The sequence below is a fragment of the Rhipicephalus sanguineus genome, chromosome 4 (genome assembly GCF_013339695.2).
Source record: "Rhipicephalus sanguineus isolate Rsan-2018 chromosome 4, BIME_Rsan_1.4, whole genome shotgun sequence".
Lineage (NCBI taxonomy): Eukaryota > Metazoa > Arthropoda > Arachnida > Ixodida > Ixodidae > Rhipicephalus > Rhipicephalus sanguineus.
In genome coordinates this window covers 46,231,858-46,251,632 of record NC_051179.1, presented here as the reverse complement: position 1 = coordinate 46,251,632, position 19,775 = coordinate 46,231,858, and the positions used below count along the sequence as shown (strand labels likewise).

The window sequence follows — 19,775 nt, the reverse complement described above, 5'->3', positions numbered from 1 at the left end:
TGGCCGGGGGGTTCCAGAAAATTTTTAACATCCGTTCTTCAACGTGCACCTAAATCTAAGCACACGGGCCTCTAGCATTTCGCCTTCATGGAAATACGGCCACTGCGGCCGGGATTCGATCCCGTGGCCTTCGGGTCAGCAGTAACAGAAGCTCTACACCAACAGAATCGTAAGGGCGACTTCGACGCGTAACGGCCACTAAAACATAAAACCTCGCTCGCGCCGCACACACACATGCACCACACTCGGACGTGCGTCGTCTGCTATTTACCCATTTTCGGCGCCTTCCGCTTTTTCGTCGCTTGCTTCCTGCCGGGAGGAGACCCGGATGTCGACTCTGTCGTCTGCTTCTGTTCCTTCCCGGTCATTTCTTCTCGGGTCTTCATTTCGAGAGCGATGCTCTCGTGCTGAAGCTTGTACGTTGAGGTGACCATCGCGCTGAGCAGTGCCCTCGCGTCGCGGCTCAAGTCGACGCTCGAGTCGTCGCACACCGATCCGGCGTCGCCGTCGTCTTCGACGCTGCCGTTGTCGTCCACGCGCGTCCGCCACTGCACCGCCGATGATGAGCGAGAGCCGGCGGCGGCCTCCGAAGATATGAGCCGCCGCCGCTGCCCACCCATTTCCTTCGCCACTGTGACTCCGTAGCGCAGGGGCGCGCCACCGCCGCACAAACACACACAGGTCGTCAGCTAGCCGCAGCCAGATCTCGCGCGCTTCGGTTTGCAGAAGGGCTGCCGCTGCCGTCCTGAAGACACGCCGGCGGCAGCATGGCGAGCGGTCAGCGACACTTCTTGGGTTCACACACGCCGTAGTAGTCGTACGCACGTACGTAAAACACGCACAGAAGGGGGCACAACACGAAGCTTGGCGATTATGGGGCGAGGGGCAGGACGGGGAGAGAATGATCGCGTTAACGACGTGGCTAAACGATACCCCTTTTTTTCTGGCCAAGATGTTATATAAAAGCGGGGCGCCTTCCGAGAACGGATCGTGAACGAAACGCACGCACGCACGCACGCACGGTGCAAACGCCGCTCTGTCGTCTGCTGCCTGCTTGCTACACCGTAGCAGACGACAGCTCCGGGAAAACGCCGCAGGTGCTTAACCCCCTCCCTCCCCAGTCCGCATTGAGGGTGCAGACGATTTGCTTCGCAGGTGTGGTACTGGAAGTAAGGGTTGGTCTCACTGGATGAGCGGCGTAAGCAGATAGATGATGATAACGGTAAGCCGGGAAGGTAAGGTGCCGCCCCCTGGTGCCGTTGGAGCGAGACTTTCCCGACGGTGAACGGCCTCCGAGATGCGAGCAGCTTTTCGTCTCGGTCTTCTTCTTGAAGGGGAAAAGAAACTGGTTCCGGAAAATTACGCGAGTCGCATTCGCTTGTGGAGACGCTGTCTGCATACTGAATGAAGGTGACGTGCCCCAGTTTCCGAAACACGTGGCGCGCGCGATGGAACTGCCGCGTTGACAGCGCGTACGTGGTTTGAGTAACAGCTGGCTCGTTTTCGTTCGCACCTGAGGCCCGCCAAATACACACACAAAAAAAAACAAGGAAAATCAAAGTACGGATTTGACAAACTGCGTGAAAACAACCAACTAACAACGCACAATCGTGAATCAACACGAGGTGGAAAGTAAAACACGCCGCGCCATCTGTCATCCAGAGCTGCAAGCACAGCAAAACCAACGGGGATTACCTCCGAGATCTGAGTTACGTTCCGTTGAGAATCACAGAGGTTACAAGCCAACAGGTGTTGCCGCGAGCGACACAGATACTGCGTCTGCAACGGCGCACAATTTGCCGCCGCGCCGTCATGAGTCATTTCCCTTGACACGCAGGACGTAATAGCAAAAGAAAATTTCCTAATGCGTGAAAAAAACAACACGGTCCTAAATTAAACAGCGTGCAAATTGCGGGAGTTGCAGATATCCTAGTTGACATCAAGCGAAAGAAATTGGCCAGGGCTGGCCACGCAATGCATAGAACAAGACAACCGGTGGACAGTAAGAGCAACAGAATGGTTACCAAGGGATGGGAAACGCAGTCGAGGTATAGGCGGAGAGTTAGATGCAGTGACGAAATTAAGAAGTTCGCAGGGATAAAACGGAATCAGGTCGCACAGGATAGGCAAAAAAAAAGAAAAAAAAGGGAAAAAAAAAGCGTACCATCCAAACGCACGCTTCACAAAGCCTGAAAATAGGCATACTTTCTGACAAATTCAGTGGTAAATGTTCATGTGACATCGAGTGAAGCTCCCAGAGGAGCATCACTCGACGCCAATCGAACCACAGCCAACGAACTTTGATTACAAATGCCAACGTTGTCAGTTCGTCAGTTTCTGCCGAACTTTCTTCTCTACAACGTGTACGGCTGGGAGCGCGTGAGACAGTGCTCGTAGGTCTGTGGAACCTTATTTAAGCTAGTACACTGCGATATGAAGCTTTGAGAACTTCGAAGTAGCAGTGAAATCCCACTTCTGCATGCAGTCGTATGATGCGACTTCAGGTGAAGTGCCGATCGCATTTCGCCATCAACGCAAGACAACGAAAAAATGAAGGAAAAGGAACACGGAGCAAGGTTAGCGCTCACTTTGCCCCCCTTTCCTTCGTGTTTTCGTTGTTTTGCGCTAAGTGACCATGGTTTTATATGGTGCTGTTCACAGCGTGAAAATACGTAGCTCCTTTGTGATGCGTATTATCCCATACTCACACACCCACCCACCCACACACACACACACACACACACACACACACACACACACACACACACACACACACACACACACACACACACACACACACACACACACACACACACACACACACACACACACACGCACGCACAAGCGCATTATGTAGAATAGTGTCAACGACATTACAGCGTACTGACGACATTGCGGGCAGGATTCCTGCAGTGTCCGGAAAAGAACACCAGGGTCCGTTCGGTACTTGACGAGGGGAGCGGAGTCCGTGATGACGAACCGACACGATACAAGAACCGAAACGATAAAAAACAAAACAAAAAACGAATACAAAAAAGAGGGAGTACGCAAATGGAGGTCGGGTCACGTTTCGCTGACGTTTCTAGATGGAAGACTTCGGGTCGCCCCCTGGAGTGACCACCGGTCAGAGAGTATACGTGGCACGGGTCGCCATCGTCGTGACAGTTTATCGACGCCGTCAGCATATAGCCACGAGTAGGTCGCGGGGCAAATGTCGTCATCGATCGATGAATGACGCAGCCAAAAAAGCGGTGCGCCGGTGCACGCGCCCTGTGCATAGGATCGACTAACAAAAGGGACGCGTAGGCCGGACGGGGTCTGGAGGCTTGGAGATTGTTTTCCTTGTGGCGATCGCTGGACACCTAGCAACGATCGGGCCGAGAAAACGACCCCTCGAGGCGTACTGTTTATTGTTCCAAACGATATCAATGGAGTGAGAAGCGCCACACGTGTGCGCAGCGAAAACACGAGTCTGTGTGCGAGATCATACACACACACACACACACACACACACACACACACACACACACACACACACACACACACATGCATGCATGCATTCCTGAATGAGCCTGGCGTGGAAATGCCTGCATGTTACTCCAGATGGGTATGATAAAGGATCCTGGGTTTCTTCAAGTGGCCAAAACCACGGGGCTAGTGGACTCCCGATTAATTTCGATCACCACGAGCATTTTAACCTGCCCCTATATCTTTACAACACCGGAGTCTTATACTTTCCCTTCGTCCCCGTCGAAACGCGGCCTCCGTGGCGCTCCGGCAATCGAACACGAGCCTTCGTGCTTAGCAGCGCGAAAGTACAGCGGCTGTCCAGCCAACGCAGCCGGCAAACAAAGAAAAATAGCAAGAAAGATTGACTTACTCGGCGCACACAAATGACGCACCTAACGGGACATTATAAAGATTAGCTTTTACGACTCGGACGCGCGTGCGCAAGCTTTGGGTAAAGCCTTCGCAACGCCCTTCGGCGAAATTAGTTTCGTTCAGGAGGGAAAACGAGGCCTTACAAAAAGCTCCTCGATGAACGGGTCGTCGTACCCAAAGGGAAGAACGCCATGCGTTCGGAGCAAGGATTTCAAGAGAGCGCGAGAAAGGCGACGAGAAGTTGCGATCAGAGAGAGTACGACACGTGCTCCATACTGTGTACGGTGGCGGTTACAACCTAAGAATATACGTCAGCACCACCCACAAACATCGCTGTCACGCAGCATGTGTGTTTAGAAAAATTTATTGTATCACAAACGGTTAACATCAATAACAATTGAACATGACGTTTTTATTTGCTAGAAATACGTTCACGAGAAAGTCAAACCTATAGCGGCTACACCTCATCGTTGTGACGTCTACCACTTCCAGAGTGTTTCATAGAAATGACTTGCCCATACAGACACGCGTTGCTATCGCTGGTTTTTAGGACAGAAACTTGAACACCCTGATAAATTTCGTCACATATTCTGAGTCCGCTGCTAAGCCAAACGTAATGTTTTAGCTAGTAGCGACGAACCTTTAACTCGTAATATGCGTACAGCGTTTACATTAGCCGAGAAAAAGTACTTACGGTTCGAGCACAAGCCGGCTAGCACGACTGCCCCTTCAGAGGTGAAGAAGGGCAGCAGCGCCGCGCTTCTGTGGGCTGAGCTTACATTTTTTTTTTCTAATTCGACCTTCCTTAATTCGGAAAATGGGATAATTCGGATGTTTTCCCTGGTCTAGGCCAGCATACGCATTGCATCAAACCCTCGTTAATTCGGCCGCATTTGGCCGCAACCCGGTTAATTCGGACGATCCCCGGAGCGCTTGGCCGAGCGCCGCGCAAATGTGAGCCGCAAAAGAGAGAAAACGGCGTTCGCAGACAACTGAAACGAGGCGGCGATGTCCGCATCGCTTTCTTCATCAGTTTGTGTTTTGTCCATCTGGGGATCCAGCACTCTGCAGCTTCGTTTTAACTTGATGCAATGCGCGCCTAATGTCACAGAACTCAAACATGGAGGAAGGTGGTGAATAGGAAGAGCTTTCAGCCGCGGTCGGTATGCTGTCACAAAACACGTTTGCTACATCGTGATAGACGAACCATCCGTTGCCGGGCATTATAGTTACGAAAGAACAATCGTCCTGTGCGCGTGGGGATACGTAATAAGGGACGGGTGTAGAGCACGTTTCGGGCTAATTAAACTGGGAGCCTGGCGCTGTGGTCGCATTGAGAACGAAGTCGCAGGATGGCGAAAAGTGTGGCTTTTACACTGCTCTGATGAAACATATGTACGTGATTTACGTATTCGTCAAGAAAATGGAAGTGTATTGATGTAACAGACATTTGTTTATTGTTTTCTGGATAGTTTCGATAACTCCGAATTCGGTTAATTCGGACCATTCTTTTTTTGCTGGTCCCGTGAAATCCGAATTAACGAGCTTCAACTGCAGTCAGTTTATAGTTTACATTTCCCTGTACATAGTTCGCAGGGTTCAGTTAAGACAAGTCCATCGGCATGGTGATGGTCCTCAGTTCGACTGCCGAGAGACATTATGCGAGCTTTTATCATGCTCTTACGAGAGCACATCTTTGGGAATGCTTCCTCGGATAGCTATCGCCTTTACCGGCATTTCAGATAAGTCATACTCGGTGTCCTCTCGTTGCATAAGCGTGTAAGTAATCTCAGCGTGACTACCCGGCTCTCTTATCTCTCATAATCACCTAGCCCGCGTCTCGCGGGACACACCTGTAGCTGGCTGCAACACGAGACATGAACGCGTAAACTTGCACGTGACTGGCATCAATGCGGCGGCGCGAGCCACACGAGTTCGTCACCGCCTCGTAAATGAAACAAAAAAAAAAAGAATGGCCCAACGGCAAACATCTTCGCAAAGAGCCACGTCCGGGACGCTACGACGCCAACGCGATCATCACTTCCCTTTATTATACTCCAGGCAGGCGGCCGATAAGAACAGCGGTGCCTACAGGCGTCGTCGTAGTCATCATCACCACAAGGACATCAGCGACTGGCAGCAACAGCAGCAGATGGTGCGGGGAGTGGCGGGCCCTCGTAAGATAAGAACCACCGTCAGCTGCTGTCGCGAGCTAATCGGTATAACGCCCCGTAGCTATGGGAGCGAGCTGCGCTGATGAGGCGTTCACTCCCGTAACCACAGGCCTCTATAGGCCGTTCGCGTAGCTATGAGCCGTTCACTACCATAGCGTCCTGTGTTGTACGTCTCCGCGTATTCGTATTCGTGTCTTCGCGCTACGCTATGACGACGATCGAATGAGCAAACAAACCACGAATGGGGAAATAACTGCAAGTAGGCTTTCCCGCATCACAGGAGTGCCCTACGAGCAAGACGACATCTACGACAGCGAGCATACTCGGGTTCCAGAATGCCAGGCGGATGCGGAACGATCTTCCTGTGGGGAGCCGTGCCCATAAGAACGACGTTCAAGCACCTGTTAGAGCGGTTGTACCAGAGAAGCGCGAATACGCTGAGTGCAACACTAACTACGACGTGCTGCGTTCCGCCCTATGGGACACTGAGGTCAGCTCGACAGGCCACAACGATGCCGTACTTGCTGCGGAGCTCTGAACGGACGAACGAAGCATTCGCTGATTCTCTGTTCAGTTTCGTCTCTCTTTCTTAGCCCCGATACTGAATTTGAAAGGAGCGAAGAAAACTGCGAGTTCAGACGGCTCTCACCTCAGCCTAGCTCTTCTAACCGAAGAGAAAAAACGTAAACAAAACGCGGGCCCGCTTAACAGTTGGTAATCATAGACGGCTATCTGAGTCAGCGGCAATCTATGTGATCACCCTGTATGTATTGGACTCTGCCCTTAGAATCTGCTCATTCTTTATACTTAGGGCTCCGTGTTTTCGGTGTTTATTTTTTCTTGGAAATCGGCGGGTGCTTATCGGAGTTTATATTCCTGGCGGAAATTCGGCGTTTATCGGAGTTTATTTCTCGTAAATCCCCAGTTCTCCGAAATTCGGAGTTTTGCATTATTCTCGAAACCCCAACATCTTAGACCAATTCATATCTGAATACTAAAACATCAAAACACACGAAGCACATTTTTCTTTCCTAGAAGGCTTGAATGCACAAAAACATATATGCACAAGCGAAATACTTGAACACAAAACACCTGTATTTAAAGGTTATTTTATTGTAAAACACGCAAGCATACTTTGCGAGGTTGCTGTTAGTGATCGAAGCGCGCTCCTTTAGATTCACGACTCTCAGCTTTGAAAACGCCCTTTCAACGTTAGCGCTATAGAAACTGGAAGCGCCAGAAGACGCAGCGCGCAGCGAGAAAGCGCTGGCCACCTCGACGGGCATGCGGTTTTCAGCGACTTGATGGACGTGCCCACTGCCAAGCACACAAGACCAAACTTACGGCGCAGCTCCCGCGACGACTTCAACAGGGCAGGAACGTTCACAACAAAATCGTGAACTATACGTTAAACGAGCTCGTCCTGATTCCATCCTCCAGAGCGTTGGTGAGCAGGTGGCACGGATCTTTGAAGTGAAGCGCCTTGAATTCGGGGTTGGAGAGTTGAAAGTCCTTGTGAAGCTTCTGCATGTAGGAAGCTGAGTCCGAGCACAATACAGCGACATCGCCTGATACAGCTACGTGCGATAAACTTTAAATCGGTCAAACCAGGAGATGTATCAATGAGCACATAGAACTTGAACTTTCGATAAAGAACGGAACCAGGTCATATTCGCCCTTGAAATCGGAGTTTATCGGATAAATCCGAATTGTCAAAAATTTTACCAGCGAATGTTTATCGGATTTTTTCGGATAAAACCGAAAACACGGAGCCCTATTTATACTTCACATAACGTACATGTACATAGTGCTTCTGATTATTTTTCTATTGTTCTTTTATTCGTTCTAGTTTTTTTTTCTAGTTTTCGTGTGTTTCTTCAATACTGCTATCATGATGATGGGATAGCCGGCTCTAACGTAGCCTACATTCCCGCGTTTTTTAATATAAGTAAATAATAAAAAGAAAGGCACAGAGAAGAGAAATGGGGCAGGGAGGAAGCGAGGGGGAGGCAAATATGCGTACATGACCGCTACGCTCGTAACTAAAATGTATACACGCTATAAACGGCAGGGTACCGAAAACTCGATAAGTGGCTCCTTTGCGTAAATAGGCGTGTAACCATCTAACATTGGTGCCTCTGTAAGCAAAACAGTTATTTTTCTTTAATGTAAAAGAGTTGCTAAGACCTTCTCTTTTATGTAAGGAACAACCAACAATTCAAGCACATAAAACAGGAAACAGTACACGGCAGTTTTAACCGGATTTAGCATTTGCCCTTAACGTAAGAAACAGCGGAAAGACAGACGAAGCAAATTACGCAATGGGCAATGGGCTCCGGGTGAAGCCGCTGAATCGTAGTAGCGACGTATACAGTGACAGCGGGCGCCGGCAGCCAGCGAAGCGCAACGTTGGAGCTACCGCTCCACGCGCGCGCACACTTGCGGAAACGCGCCCGGAAATGTGGCTTCACCGCACACAGACGAGCACGGCGGTGAAGCCCGCGTCGCGGTTCACTTCCCCTCCGACGACGGCAGCGGCGCTATTTCGTCACGCTATTACGCAAAACAGAGTCAACGACAGACCTGCTATACGTAGCGATTAATTAGAGCGCGTCGTGCCAAGGTTTTGGGCACGTCGCCACCCGTCACGTTTCCGCTAAACAACAGCAGCAGCAATAAAGAAAAATAAAATGGTGGTAGTGGCCGGGGAGGTCTTATAATACGGACTACGCTTACATAGTATCGCTGTTCGCATGCCGAGATAAAATACACGAGCGTTTTCGCTAGTCGGCTCAGCGCAAACATATTTGCACAGTGATGTCTGGCGCCCGTTGTCGCAAGATTTGCGACATACCGAGCTCAGAGATCCATACGAGACGCTAGGAAGAGATAAATCTTGAAATGGTACTGAGACCAATTTTCGAAGCCTTCACACAAATCTACTGCATACGGAGACCGCTCTCAGTATGTGAAGCTCAGTAAATGCTGATATTTTATTTCGATATTAAAGTCAATTTTCGCGTGGTGCACCTACTGACATCGACACCGGCGTGACGTTAGACTACAGTGCTAATTCTGGTGACTTCACGCGTCAGTATGGCTGGTTGTGATGACGTAAGGCACCAAAACATACGAAATGCGGCCGCTTGTGCGTCACCAACGGGGCTGCGCAGCGGAGCGGGCGTGCAAACGTCACGATATCTTGCGCGAACTCGTGACGAGAAGCTCATACCGTGTCGTGACGTCAGGGCACAGTAGGATCCGAAACTATAGCTTTTAAAAACATGTAACTAATTTTCAGAGTGCACTCACGCTTACCAGTAGGCTCTTCAAGACTTGGTCTTTCATTTGACGGGGAAAACAAGAAAGAAAACTACTAAAAATTTTCGCGTCAGTACCCCTTGAATTTGGACGTCGTGTGTGGCCATCTGGCAAGGCCCAAACGTGTTACCAGATAGCCAAACGTTTACTAACCTTTTAGGACACAGCCATGTCCTCACGAACAGTATGACGTGGGAGAGAGCGTTACATACGAAGTATTTCTTTGTAAACATCTCATCAAATAAGTAAGAAATAGGCCAGAATTCGCACCTGATCAAAGTAAATTGCGTCTCATTCGTTACGTACTCGTGTGAGCAGAACAGGTCGTTAGGTTTGAACGCGTCGTCATTACCGATCAATTCAGCCAGCTGGAAAAGGTTCCTTTCGTGCTTGCTCACTTTTAAATTTTTGTTTTCATAAGGGCCAGTGATTCCTCGCTGGACTCTAAATAAAGTTTGTTACCTACCATAAGCGCTACACTCTCACGGCCCCACTGCACTGCCCTGCGCAGCTACTTGCGAACGTCACAATGCGTAGCGTTTAATTTTTCTTTTTTTTTTCTTTTTTTTTTGCAAAGCGCTGCGCTAATAATGATCCACACATGCGCTCGTGTAATAACTGCATGGCGTTCAGCACGGCACGTCACAGCAGCTCTCACTGTTAAACGCGCTGCCTTGTGACCTGATCAAACTGAACCACGAGGCTTTCTATAAAACATGGCACAAGTACATATCACAATACGTAAAGAAGGGCAATGGATCTGGGGACCCGTTTTCTTTCAGACAAAACCGTATGAAGGCAGCTCATAACGAAGCCGCGGAGTGTAAAAACGTAGCGTGCTCATAACGAAGCACACGGCAACGTAAAAAGGAAAAGCGCGGCGCCGCCCGAGCGCAAGATGGTTATACCGTGTTTTCCCACGCATAACCCGCCCGAAATATACGGAAAGTTGGGAGCTAAAGCCGGGTTGCGGGTTAGACGCGAACCTTGCTCCGCAAGTTGCCTTCACGGCACGGCTTCAGGATAATTCAAGGTAGTCGGCTTCAAGGCCATAAGCGGGGATTCATTTTTATTTAAAACTTTTTTTTTTAAAATCTCTGCATAAAAAGACACGACAAAAACAAAAACATACACGCAGACTTCCAACAGACTTTATTTCGTAAACTGACTTCATCTCGTGAAAGCATGTGCGTTAGGAAAATTTTTAGGCACTCTTAGAAAAAATAGTAATAAAACGCGTCGTATATTCGAGTGAATACGGCATACGTACACGAGCCATCAAGCACGCACAGCGGTGCCACGAGGATACATACACGAATAACGGAGTGCGGAAAAAACAGCACAAATCCGGGACATTTCGCGTACTGCGTCACCGCCAGGCAGCACGCGGACACGGCACACCTGTTGCGCGGAGACAGGTGTGAACGTACTGTGCGACGTCATCGACAACCAGCGCAGCAAACAAACATAAAACGTTGAAAAACATCGCAGCATAATCCATCTCACCCGCGTCCACTCAAACAACTTTGGCGGCCCTTCATTATCCCTACTGTATTACAGAACTTGTCACAGACGGCTCCCTCCCATTACAAAAATAGATTTCGACAGTCTATAGACAGTCTAAACCCATTTTTAGAGTCTATAGACTGTCTACATACATTTTTGTACGGGTGGGCGCCGCCATAATCATAGGCGCGCGCACGGGGGGGGGGGGGGGGACGCCCCGTATATTCACCTAATACGCGGTGGGGGGGGCGCAAAGTCGGCCCCCCACATTGACATAATAGGGAGGGGGGGCGCTGCGACTCGGGGGGGGGGGTGCAATGTCAGCGCCATACATTGACATAATTGGGATGGGGGGCACTGCGACGAACCCTCGCCACCCCCCTGAAGGGGAACCCTGCGCACGCAGGGTTCCCCTGTCCATAATCCTCTCTGGGCTGCGCTAAAAAGGCGTGACTACCAAAACACGCACTGCCGAGGCTGTGACGTCAGCCTTTGTACTCCCGCGCGCAGCCCGGGATGGCGGCGTTTTTTCTCTCTCCTGTGAAAAGGTCTATAGTAAACCATAGTACCGCGAAAAGGCAAACACAGTATAAATTGATCCAGTGTTTTCTTTACAGCGTCCTTCTCAGTAACGTCTCGAGTCTAGTTTGTTGATCAACATGACAGAGCAAAAACAGCGCGTACTTCAGTCACAGAAAGGGAAGACTAGGCACGGGCGCTGACTAACTAATAATAATTATTAATAATCGTTGGGGTTTTTATACGTCCCCAAAACACGATATGATTACGAGGCACGCCGTATATAGTGGAGGGCTCCTGAAATTTCGACCATCTGGTGTCCTTTAACGAGCACCTAAATCTATAGGTACAGGGGCCTCGATTATTTCGCCCCCATCGGGGTGCTGACTAACAGAAACAATTGAAGTTTTAATGAAAAATGGAAACACAGAGAGCGCCGACGAAAAAAAATTAAAAATGAAAACCGTAACACAAGGATCGTCGGCGAAAAAATGAAAAGGTTTTAAAACTTTAGAAGGACGTTTCGGATTCCGTGCCTTCCTATGAGTATACCTATATGCGTATCCGTTACCTGAAAAAAAAAGGGGGGGGGGCAGTAGAGGGCGCTACACATGTGCCACTATAGTGACCGTACAGTGGCGCCCTCCAAATGTATATATTGGGCGGAGAAACAATAAACCCGGATTCTTTGTTCTTCGGGGCTTCAGCGAGGCGGAGTGGCTATTTTCGTGGCTATTTGCGCGTGCTCCGGGGTAGCTGGAGCACGCCGCAGCAACGCACCCATAGCGTTCGTTCATCATCAGCGTCATTTTTCTCAGCCTATTTTCATGTCCACCGCAGAAAGAAGGCCTTTCTTCAAAACGATCTCCAATTTACCCTATCACGCGCGGGCAGATTCAATTTCATCCCCGCGAACTTCTTGATTTCGCCACACTCCATCTAACTCTCCGCCTTGGTCGACTGCGTTTGCCATTCCTTCTTGACAACCATTCCGCTCCTCTTACTGTGCCCACCGGTTTCTCTGTCCTACGCATTACGTGGCCGGCCCGGGTCCATTTCTTTCTCTCGATGTCAACTAGAACAATTGGCTATATACTGTCGTTTGTTAATTGCCTGACCCATTCTGCTGTCTTCTGAGCTCTTTAATGTTACGTCTACCACTTTTGCCGCTTGACTGCGCGCTGCGTGGTCCTTCACTTTCTCTCGCGCATTCTTGCTATCCTCCAAGTTCCAAACCCCGTACGTTACAACTGTCATTATTCAACGATTGCATAGTTCTCGTCTCAGGGATCCTTTTCGTAAACTTTTCAGAAGAGAAATGCATACTTTTCGGTCGTATAGTCCCTGAAACTTGCCGAACTTTCCAGTAAAAGATAAGTTTCGTGAGCCAGACCGAAAAAAAAAAAAAAAAAACCCGGGCGAGACACGGGCGACAACTCGCGAAGCCCTGTGTAGCTAGGTAGGTATACCATAGTAATGATTAGTGTAAAAAAAATGAAAATAAAAGTAAAGCGGCCTTCCGGTGAGCGAGGGAATGACTCAAGGCGACCGTACAGATGTACGGATAAGTGCATATGTACGCAAACACCAGGCTGCCACGTCTGTAGTGACTCATACCGTCGCTTGCGTATCGACGACGCAATCTTCGCACGAAACCGAGCCGCCAAAAGTTTCGCTTCTCGAGCGCAACTGGCCAGATACACTCCACAGCGTTTCCGCGGTCCGACAAACGGTTCCCGGACACCTGAATAATAATAATAATAATAATAATAATAATAATAATAATAATAATAATAATAATAATAATAATAATAATAATAATAATAATAATAGTTCAGCCTATCGACATATCGACAAAAGCACATATTTTTCAACGATTTCTCAGTGAGGCGAGGTGGTTATTGAAAAACAACGAAGAATAAAATTGTAAAAACGTAGAAGTTCCCTAAAGAGAAGAACGATTTTTTTTATATTAGTAAATTACTCTTTCACAATTGCAAAATCACCATGCTTGCCATGAGAGGACGCTTGGTAAGCGAGAAAACGCGCAATACGAAAATACGGGCGTCGACGCCACGCCTTCCAATTCCCGCGCCAAAATTCGTGACGTCATACATTTTAACGGCATCTACTAGGTCCTACGTAGTTCCTCATCAGTAAAAATTAAGCACATTGCCCTCTGAGGGGGCCATAGACTTAACATGCCAAGTTTTAGGAAGTTTCCTTCAGCCAATGGCGCCAAAATACGACAAATACCCTTCGAAATCCGTGACGTCACGTGCGGCGATTTGGGCGCGATATTTAAAAATTAAAGTGTGACCTTGATTTTTTCCCCTATATTAATACGCGTATGAAGGTGAAATTAACGCCGTTAGAGTTCTCAGAGTACAATTTATCAATCTAAACCGATTCATTGTTTCACTTTAGTGTTAAGCCGCCGCGGTGGCTCGGTAGCTAAGGCGCTCAGCTGCTGACTTGAAAGGCGAGGGTTCGATCAGGGCCGTACCCGGGAATTTTTTTTTTTTTTCGGGGGATGTTTGTGTGCAGAACGGCTAACACTTGGCAACTGGTGGTCGCTGCAAAGGCGTGCAAGTATTTTAGTGTCACCCGAAAAGCTAATGCATGAAAACATTTCGGGGAGTGTCAGAACATCCTCAGCCCACCCTTAGTTACAGACCTGGGTTCGATCTATAGTGAACTAGAATATATATATATTCTAGTTCTATAGAGTATATTCGAATTCTAGAGTACATTCGAGTTCATTATAGTTCGACCCCCGCCGCGGCGGTCGCATTTCGATGGAGGCCAGGGGCGTAGCCACGTTAGGGCACACCGGGCCCGTGCCCCCCCCCCCCCCCCCCCCGAACTTTTTTTTTTGCCATAGCATACAGAGCAGAAAATGACACTCGACCACATCTGCCTGCTCGTCCCCACTACAGTTCAAGGAGGTGCACCCCCCGAAAAAAATTTCTGCCTACGCCCCTGATGGAGGCAACATGCTAGAGGTCCGTGTACAATGCGATATCAGTGTACGTTAAAGAAATCCAGGTGATCGAAATTACCCGGAGCCTTTCACTAAAACGCCTCTCACGGCCTATGAGAGACGTTAAACCCCACGAACCAACCAACGTGTTTTTTTTTTCTTCGTTATTTTAAAGTTCGCGCCGAAACCGCACTCTCAAAAAAGTTGTTTACTCCTTGTGAAGCGTATCTTTGGCGCACAATGGTAATAGTGAGGGACCAACTCGCCCAGTCTCTTCTCTTCCATCGATAAGTCAAAAACTCGCAGGATCCCTTACGCATTCGCCTAAAAGATCACTCGAAGGCGAACACCATCCGGTGTGGCTATTTTACCGGGCACGTTATAATACGACGTGAACGAGCAGCGCGCGAGCCATGGATCTTTATTATTTGTTACTATTGGGGTTTAACGTCGCAAAGGCGCGATATGATGATGAGGGACACCGTAGTGCAGGGCTCCGGAAATTTTAGACTACCGCAGGTATTCTTTAACCTGTACCTAAATCCAAGTACACAAGCCTCCAGCGTTCTCGTCTCCCTCGAAAATGCGGCCGCCGCCGCCGGGATTCGATCCCGCGACCTTCGAGTCAACAGTCGAGCACCATAACCAGCAGACAACCGTGGCGGGCACGTAAGTGTCGTGGTTCTTTTCTTGTATGTGCCGCGCTGACACATGCTGCAGAGAGGCGCGCGCGGGTGGTCATGTGACCATTTGTACAACGCACCAGCTTTGCATGCACTGAGTGTCACGTTCGTACTAGACGTGCAAGGTTTTCTCCTTAAAGGGACACTAAAGAGAAAAAATGAATCGGTTTAGATCGATAAATTGTCTTCTAAGAACTCTAATGTCGATAATTTCGCCCATCATAGGTTTATTAATAAAAAATAAGAAAAATCAAGTTGAAAGTTTCACCTTTAAATCTCGCTCCGATATCTCCCCGCGTGACGTGATGGATTTCAAAGTGTATTTATCGTATTTTGACGCCATTGGCTCAACAAAATTACCCCAAACTTGGTACGTTAAGTCTATGGGCCCCTCGAAGGAAAATGTACTTCACCGATTAGGAACTACGTAGTCCTTGGTAGGCGCCGTCAAAACATGTGACGTCACGGCGAATGGTGCGGAAACTTCGAGGTGGCGTCGCCACCCACATTTTGTTTTTGCGCGTTTTCTCGCTTACTAAGCGTCTTCTCGCAGCAGGCGTGGTGTTTTTTGGTATCGTGAAAAAGAGTACTTTACTAATATGAGAAAAATTGTTTCGCTCTTTAGAGTCCTTTTAATGAGGTTTTTCCGTTCATCTTTATCATACCTCGCGCCGTATGCAAGCAGGCAGACGGTGATGCCACTGAGCGAGCCCTACGATGCCGACTGTCGACCGCGCGTATAGGAAAAAAACATCCGCGACGTCACAGAAGAGAAAAACGCTACGTTGCGGCTTATCGCATAAAGAAATGCACGCGCGCCAGCGGCTTCTTTTATCCGTTCCCCGGGGACGGGCAATCTGGACTGCATCGGTGACACCGGAAGCGTGATGATGCTCCCACATGTGACGTACTCGGAGAGTGGAGGAGGGAGAGAGAGAAAGGGTACAGGTATCGCATTTCCAGCTGCAGACAGGCCGAGCAGTTGCGAGTGCGCCCGGCGGGCCGCTTCGTTGACTGTATACGCCCACAACGTTAACGGCTGGAATCTCAGTTTCCTTCCTTATATTCTAGGTATGACAGAATCGCGATATACATCTGAACCGCGTAAGCATACATGTTTTAAACTGACCATAATCAGACAGATATATGACTTCACCTGCATCAGTAAACTGCCCTTCCACAATAGCTAAAATTAACAGTCTCTCCACCTAATGCTGATGAGAGCATGATGTTTCGTGAGATCCTACGCTCTCATGAAACACTCAACGAACTATTTTGACGTCCTCAGTCGATTTGCATTGTTGCTTCCCATTACCTCTTTCGGTCACTCAGACATCACCACTGGACGCCGACACTTGGTCGCTGATGTGTTAATTCAAATTTTATTCGCCTTTCATTCATTTCAACGTTTCAACTCTGTTAATTCTGATTTGGTTTCCTTTAATTAGCTTTATTTCACTTGTGATTCACCTCGATTACCTTCAGTTCACCTCAATGCACATTTGATACAGCTTACGCACTAGCTATCTCTTCTGATTAATTGGCACACCGTTACTAACAGACGATCATCAGAGACGAGTTGTGCAGCGTTTTCATTACTTCAGGTACCTCGGTGTTGCCCAGTGAACGCCGTTCAACAACGCTCGTTGCCGAGTAGGGCCGTTCGGCAGTCCAGAAACGTCAATACCAGCGCACACATCATTATTGATTCCATCATCCGGTTGCAGCACAGAAAGTGCAGTCGCCCCCGCCTACGCGCGCAGGTGCTCATACAGGGCACAGGTGCTGAAACCGTACGTAGATCGCCAGTCATGCAATTTTCGCCGGAAAAAGAAACGCGTCATAGAAATTTAGGAGTCCTTGCCCTGTTGGCAAAAGGAGGGCAATCAATAGTTGGCGTGTGTCATGCCTGACCTAATGCTTTGCGATTTGTGAGGCAATACAAGCTTAGCCCACAAACGCAAATTTACAACAGCACGAGCGCCCAGAGTCGGTTCTGTCAATCGTAAAAAATCAAAACGCTATGCGAAAAGTGAACTTCTCCACGGCTGCAGCATATCGCAGATGCACCCACAACGGGGAGACAGGCGAATACCCGACACTTTTTTCTTTCTTTTTTCAAAACTCCCGCGGTTAAATTGGCGGCGAGCGTTCGCAATCCCGCTCAATCACGCAGGAAATGATTCGCACTACGTCGCAGGAAGAGCGCAAAAAAACATCGCCGTGCCCAGCCAATCGGTGACGCGGTGCAAAATGCGAGTATAAAGAAAAACGGCGTAACCACGTGGTACATCTGCGCAGCCAACGGATGCTGAGAGCGAGAGAGAAAAAAAAAGTGAGAGGGAGGCGACTAAAAAAAATTATAATAGAGAAATGGTGCCAGCACACGGCGCCGACAGCTGTTTGCGCAATCGAACCTCATCGCGTTGGCGCCCACAATCAACCAACCTGCTGCTGCTACATAGTCCGCAGCAGAAAAGTACACAAGGGACGACTAGTAGTCGGCGCGTATTTTCTTCAATTGAAATCCTTGTAACGAAGCGCAATCTCTGAATCTAGAAAGGCGAAGACCAAGCGTTCTTTCAGGTTTCGTCTGCTCAGCGCGGTGTATATTGCGCCTCAACCGACTAGCTAACCCAGCCAATGCTGGCGCCTATTTCTACACGCAAGTGATCTAAAATTTTTGAAACGCACCTACTCTTTTCCGTTACGTTTCCTCAGCTACAGGATTACCAGGCATCGCGTTTGTTTCCTTCTTTCTTTTTGCATCCTAGTATCGTTTAAACCTTGTCTGAAAGCAGAGACCTCGGACGGCAGCTGGTAAGAACCGCGTGCAAAACGCGGTGACATTGTTCCTCGCTGGCAGCCGAAAGAAGCGCACAATGGACGTTAACACGATACTCAAGTGCGCACGCACGAAATCCCGTCCGCGTGAAACGCGATACGACAAGCAGCCCTAAAAAAACGCCCAATGCAGCGCTATTTCTCCCACCCAAAAAAAAAAAAAAAAATCCACAGTTGTCGAAGGTGTGTGCAGCGGTGGGCGTGCTGCCGTAGTCGAAAAACTGAGCTAATAAATCGAACGTTCGAATCAGGCGAGAAATATATAAATAAAACGACGAGTAAAACGGGAGACGCCACACTTGGGGACACGGTAAGCCGATCTTAGAGAAAGAAAAAAACAGAATAAGTAAAAACAGCAGCGCGTGCGCTTTCAGGAAAAACCACCCCTTCCCATCCACCGGTAAATGCGCGAGTATACAACCAGCTACAGAAAAACACTCCAGAGACCCTACGCAGTGCTTTAAAAGTTTCCTCGACGCACGTGAACGTGTTTCGCGGGTGGAAAAATAAAAAAAGTAGGCACAAACAAATGTGCGCCGCGCGCGCGCACGCGCTGACAACGCGAAGTGCCGGTGCCGATAATAATTCGCTCGAATGAATGCGCCCGCGCAGCATTGTGCGCGCGGTGTCATTTAATACAGCGTGACGAAAGATAATAAAAAAGAAATATGGGCACACGCACGGAAATAAAAAGAGTGTAACGAGGTGAAGCGAACTTACCGTGGTTCAGCAGCCCTTCGCCTTCGGGAGTCTCACTACCGCTGCAAGGTCCGAGTTGTATGCCCGAACTCTGTCGCCGCCGGCGACCGTACAAAAATCGATGATCCCGTTGTGTCATGCTTCGGGAGGCGCTGTTCACAAAAGCACGGCTTTTTAGGCCCACACACGTGCTCTCTTCTCGAGGAAAAAAGGTAGTTACTACGTAGGTCCGCCGTTCGGTTTAAGCAAGACGAACTACACCGGCGCGCACAACAAACACCACACACACGACGCTTACAAACAAACCAGCTGTTTCGTTCTTTCCTAGCTCTCCCTAAAACACCGTTCCGCGGACGCCCTGTCCCAAGACAGTCAAACGCCGGGTCTCATCTGGGCAACATCGTAGTTTCTCTAAGTGACCTATGCTCGAAGTAGTCGTGTCAGGATGATTCAGGCTGGTCCATACGCTCCATGGCGGCTCTCGAACGTGGGTACGACTCCCGTTAGAAAGGTAGAATCGAGCGGCTCGTTGTTAGCGGCCGCGCGCGCCGACAAGGAGGCGTGGGTTACCGCGATCACAGCGACGGGCTTCGGGGATAGGCTTAGCTACGAGCTCGGCCGCAACGTCTGGACCTCGTCTCCGGGGAAGATGAGGATCGGGAAGCCGCGGCCGGTACACCGGAGGCGAGTCTCGATCCAAAGCGCCGATGGAGATTCGATATCAGCGAATACGGTCGGCCCACACGGCTGCTGTGCGGGGGCAGATAGGATATCGCTCGCTCGACCACACCGTACTCGAAGCAGACCACCACCAAGCACAGGCGCGGAGAACAAACTTGTTTGCTCCTGGCTCCGTCGCCGCCGTCGCTGGCCGTCGTAGCGAGGATCGGCGCGCGCGCGACCCAGATGGCGCTTCGAACGTTATACGAGAAGGGAGTTTCGGTTTTGCTTTCCGGCATCTGAGGTACGCTTTTGCAAGCATGAATGCGCAGATATCTCATAGCATCTTCGACTGGTCGCTTGAGAGCGCTCTGACTGTGTTTGAAACTGTTGAATTCAACAGCTTTAAACCTTTTCAACGAGAACAAGCAGGTATGCAAGTCACGTTTCTCCTTCCTGATGTTTTGACCCGGTAATGTTAGCAGCAATGGTTAGTTGCTATTT

The 19,775-nt window shown here is 49.2% G+C and overlaps 1 protein-coding gene across 2 annotated transcripts in view; it reads right to left on the bottom strand.

Annotated features, from left to right (window-relative positions):
- The window catches only part of LOC119389891 (polyamine-transporting ATPase 13A3), a 145,187-nt gene extending 125,771 nt beyond the window's left edge, over positions 1-19,416 (bottom strand). Inside the window, exon 1 of one of the 2 annotated variants that reach the window (XM_037657310.2) lies at positions 18,633-19,416. In XM_037657310.2, the coding sequence (XP_037513238.1) occupies positions 18,633-18,750 (118 nt within the window). In that variant the 5' untranslated portion in view covers positions 18,751-19,416. Of the gene's footprint in view, positions 1-271; positions 1,011-18,632 lie in introns of those variants that run through there. The other variant, XM_037657309.2, reaches the window with a different exon arrangement.
- Between the last annotated feature and the right edge of the window lie 359 nt (positions 19,417-19,775).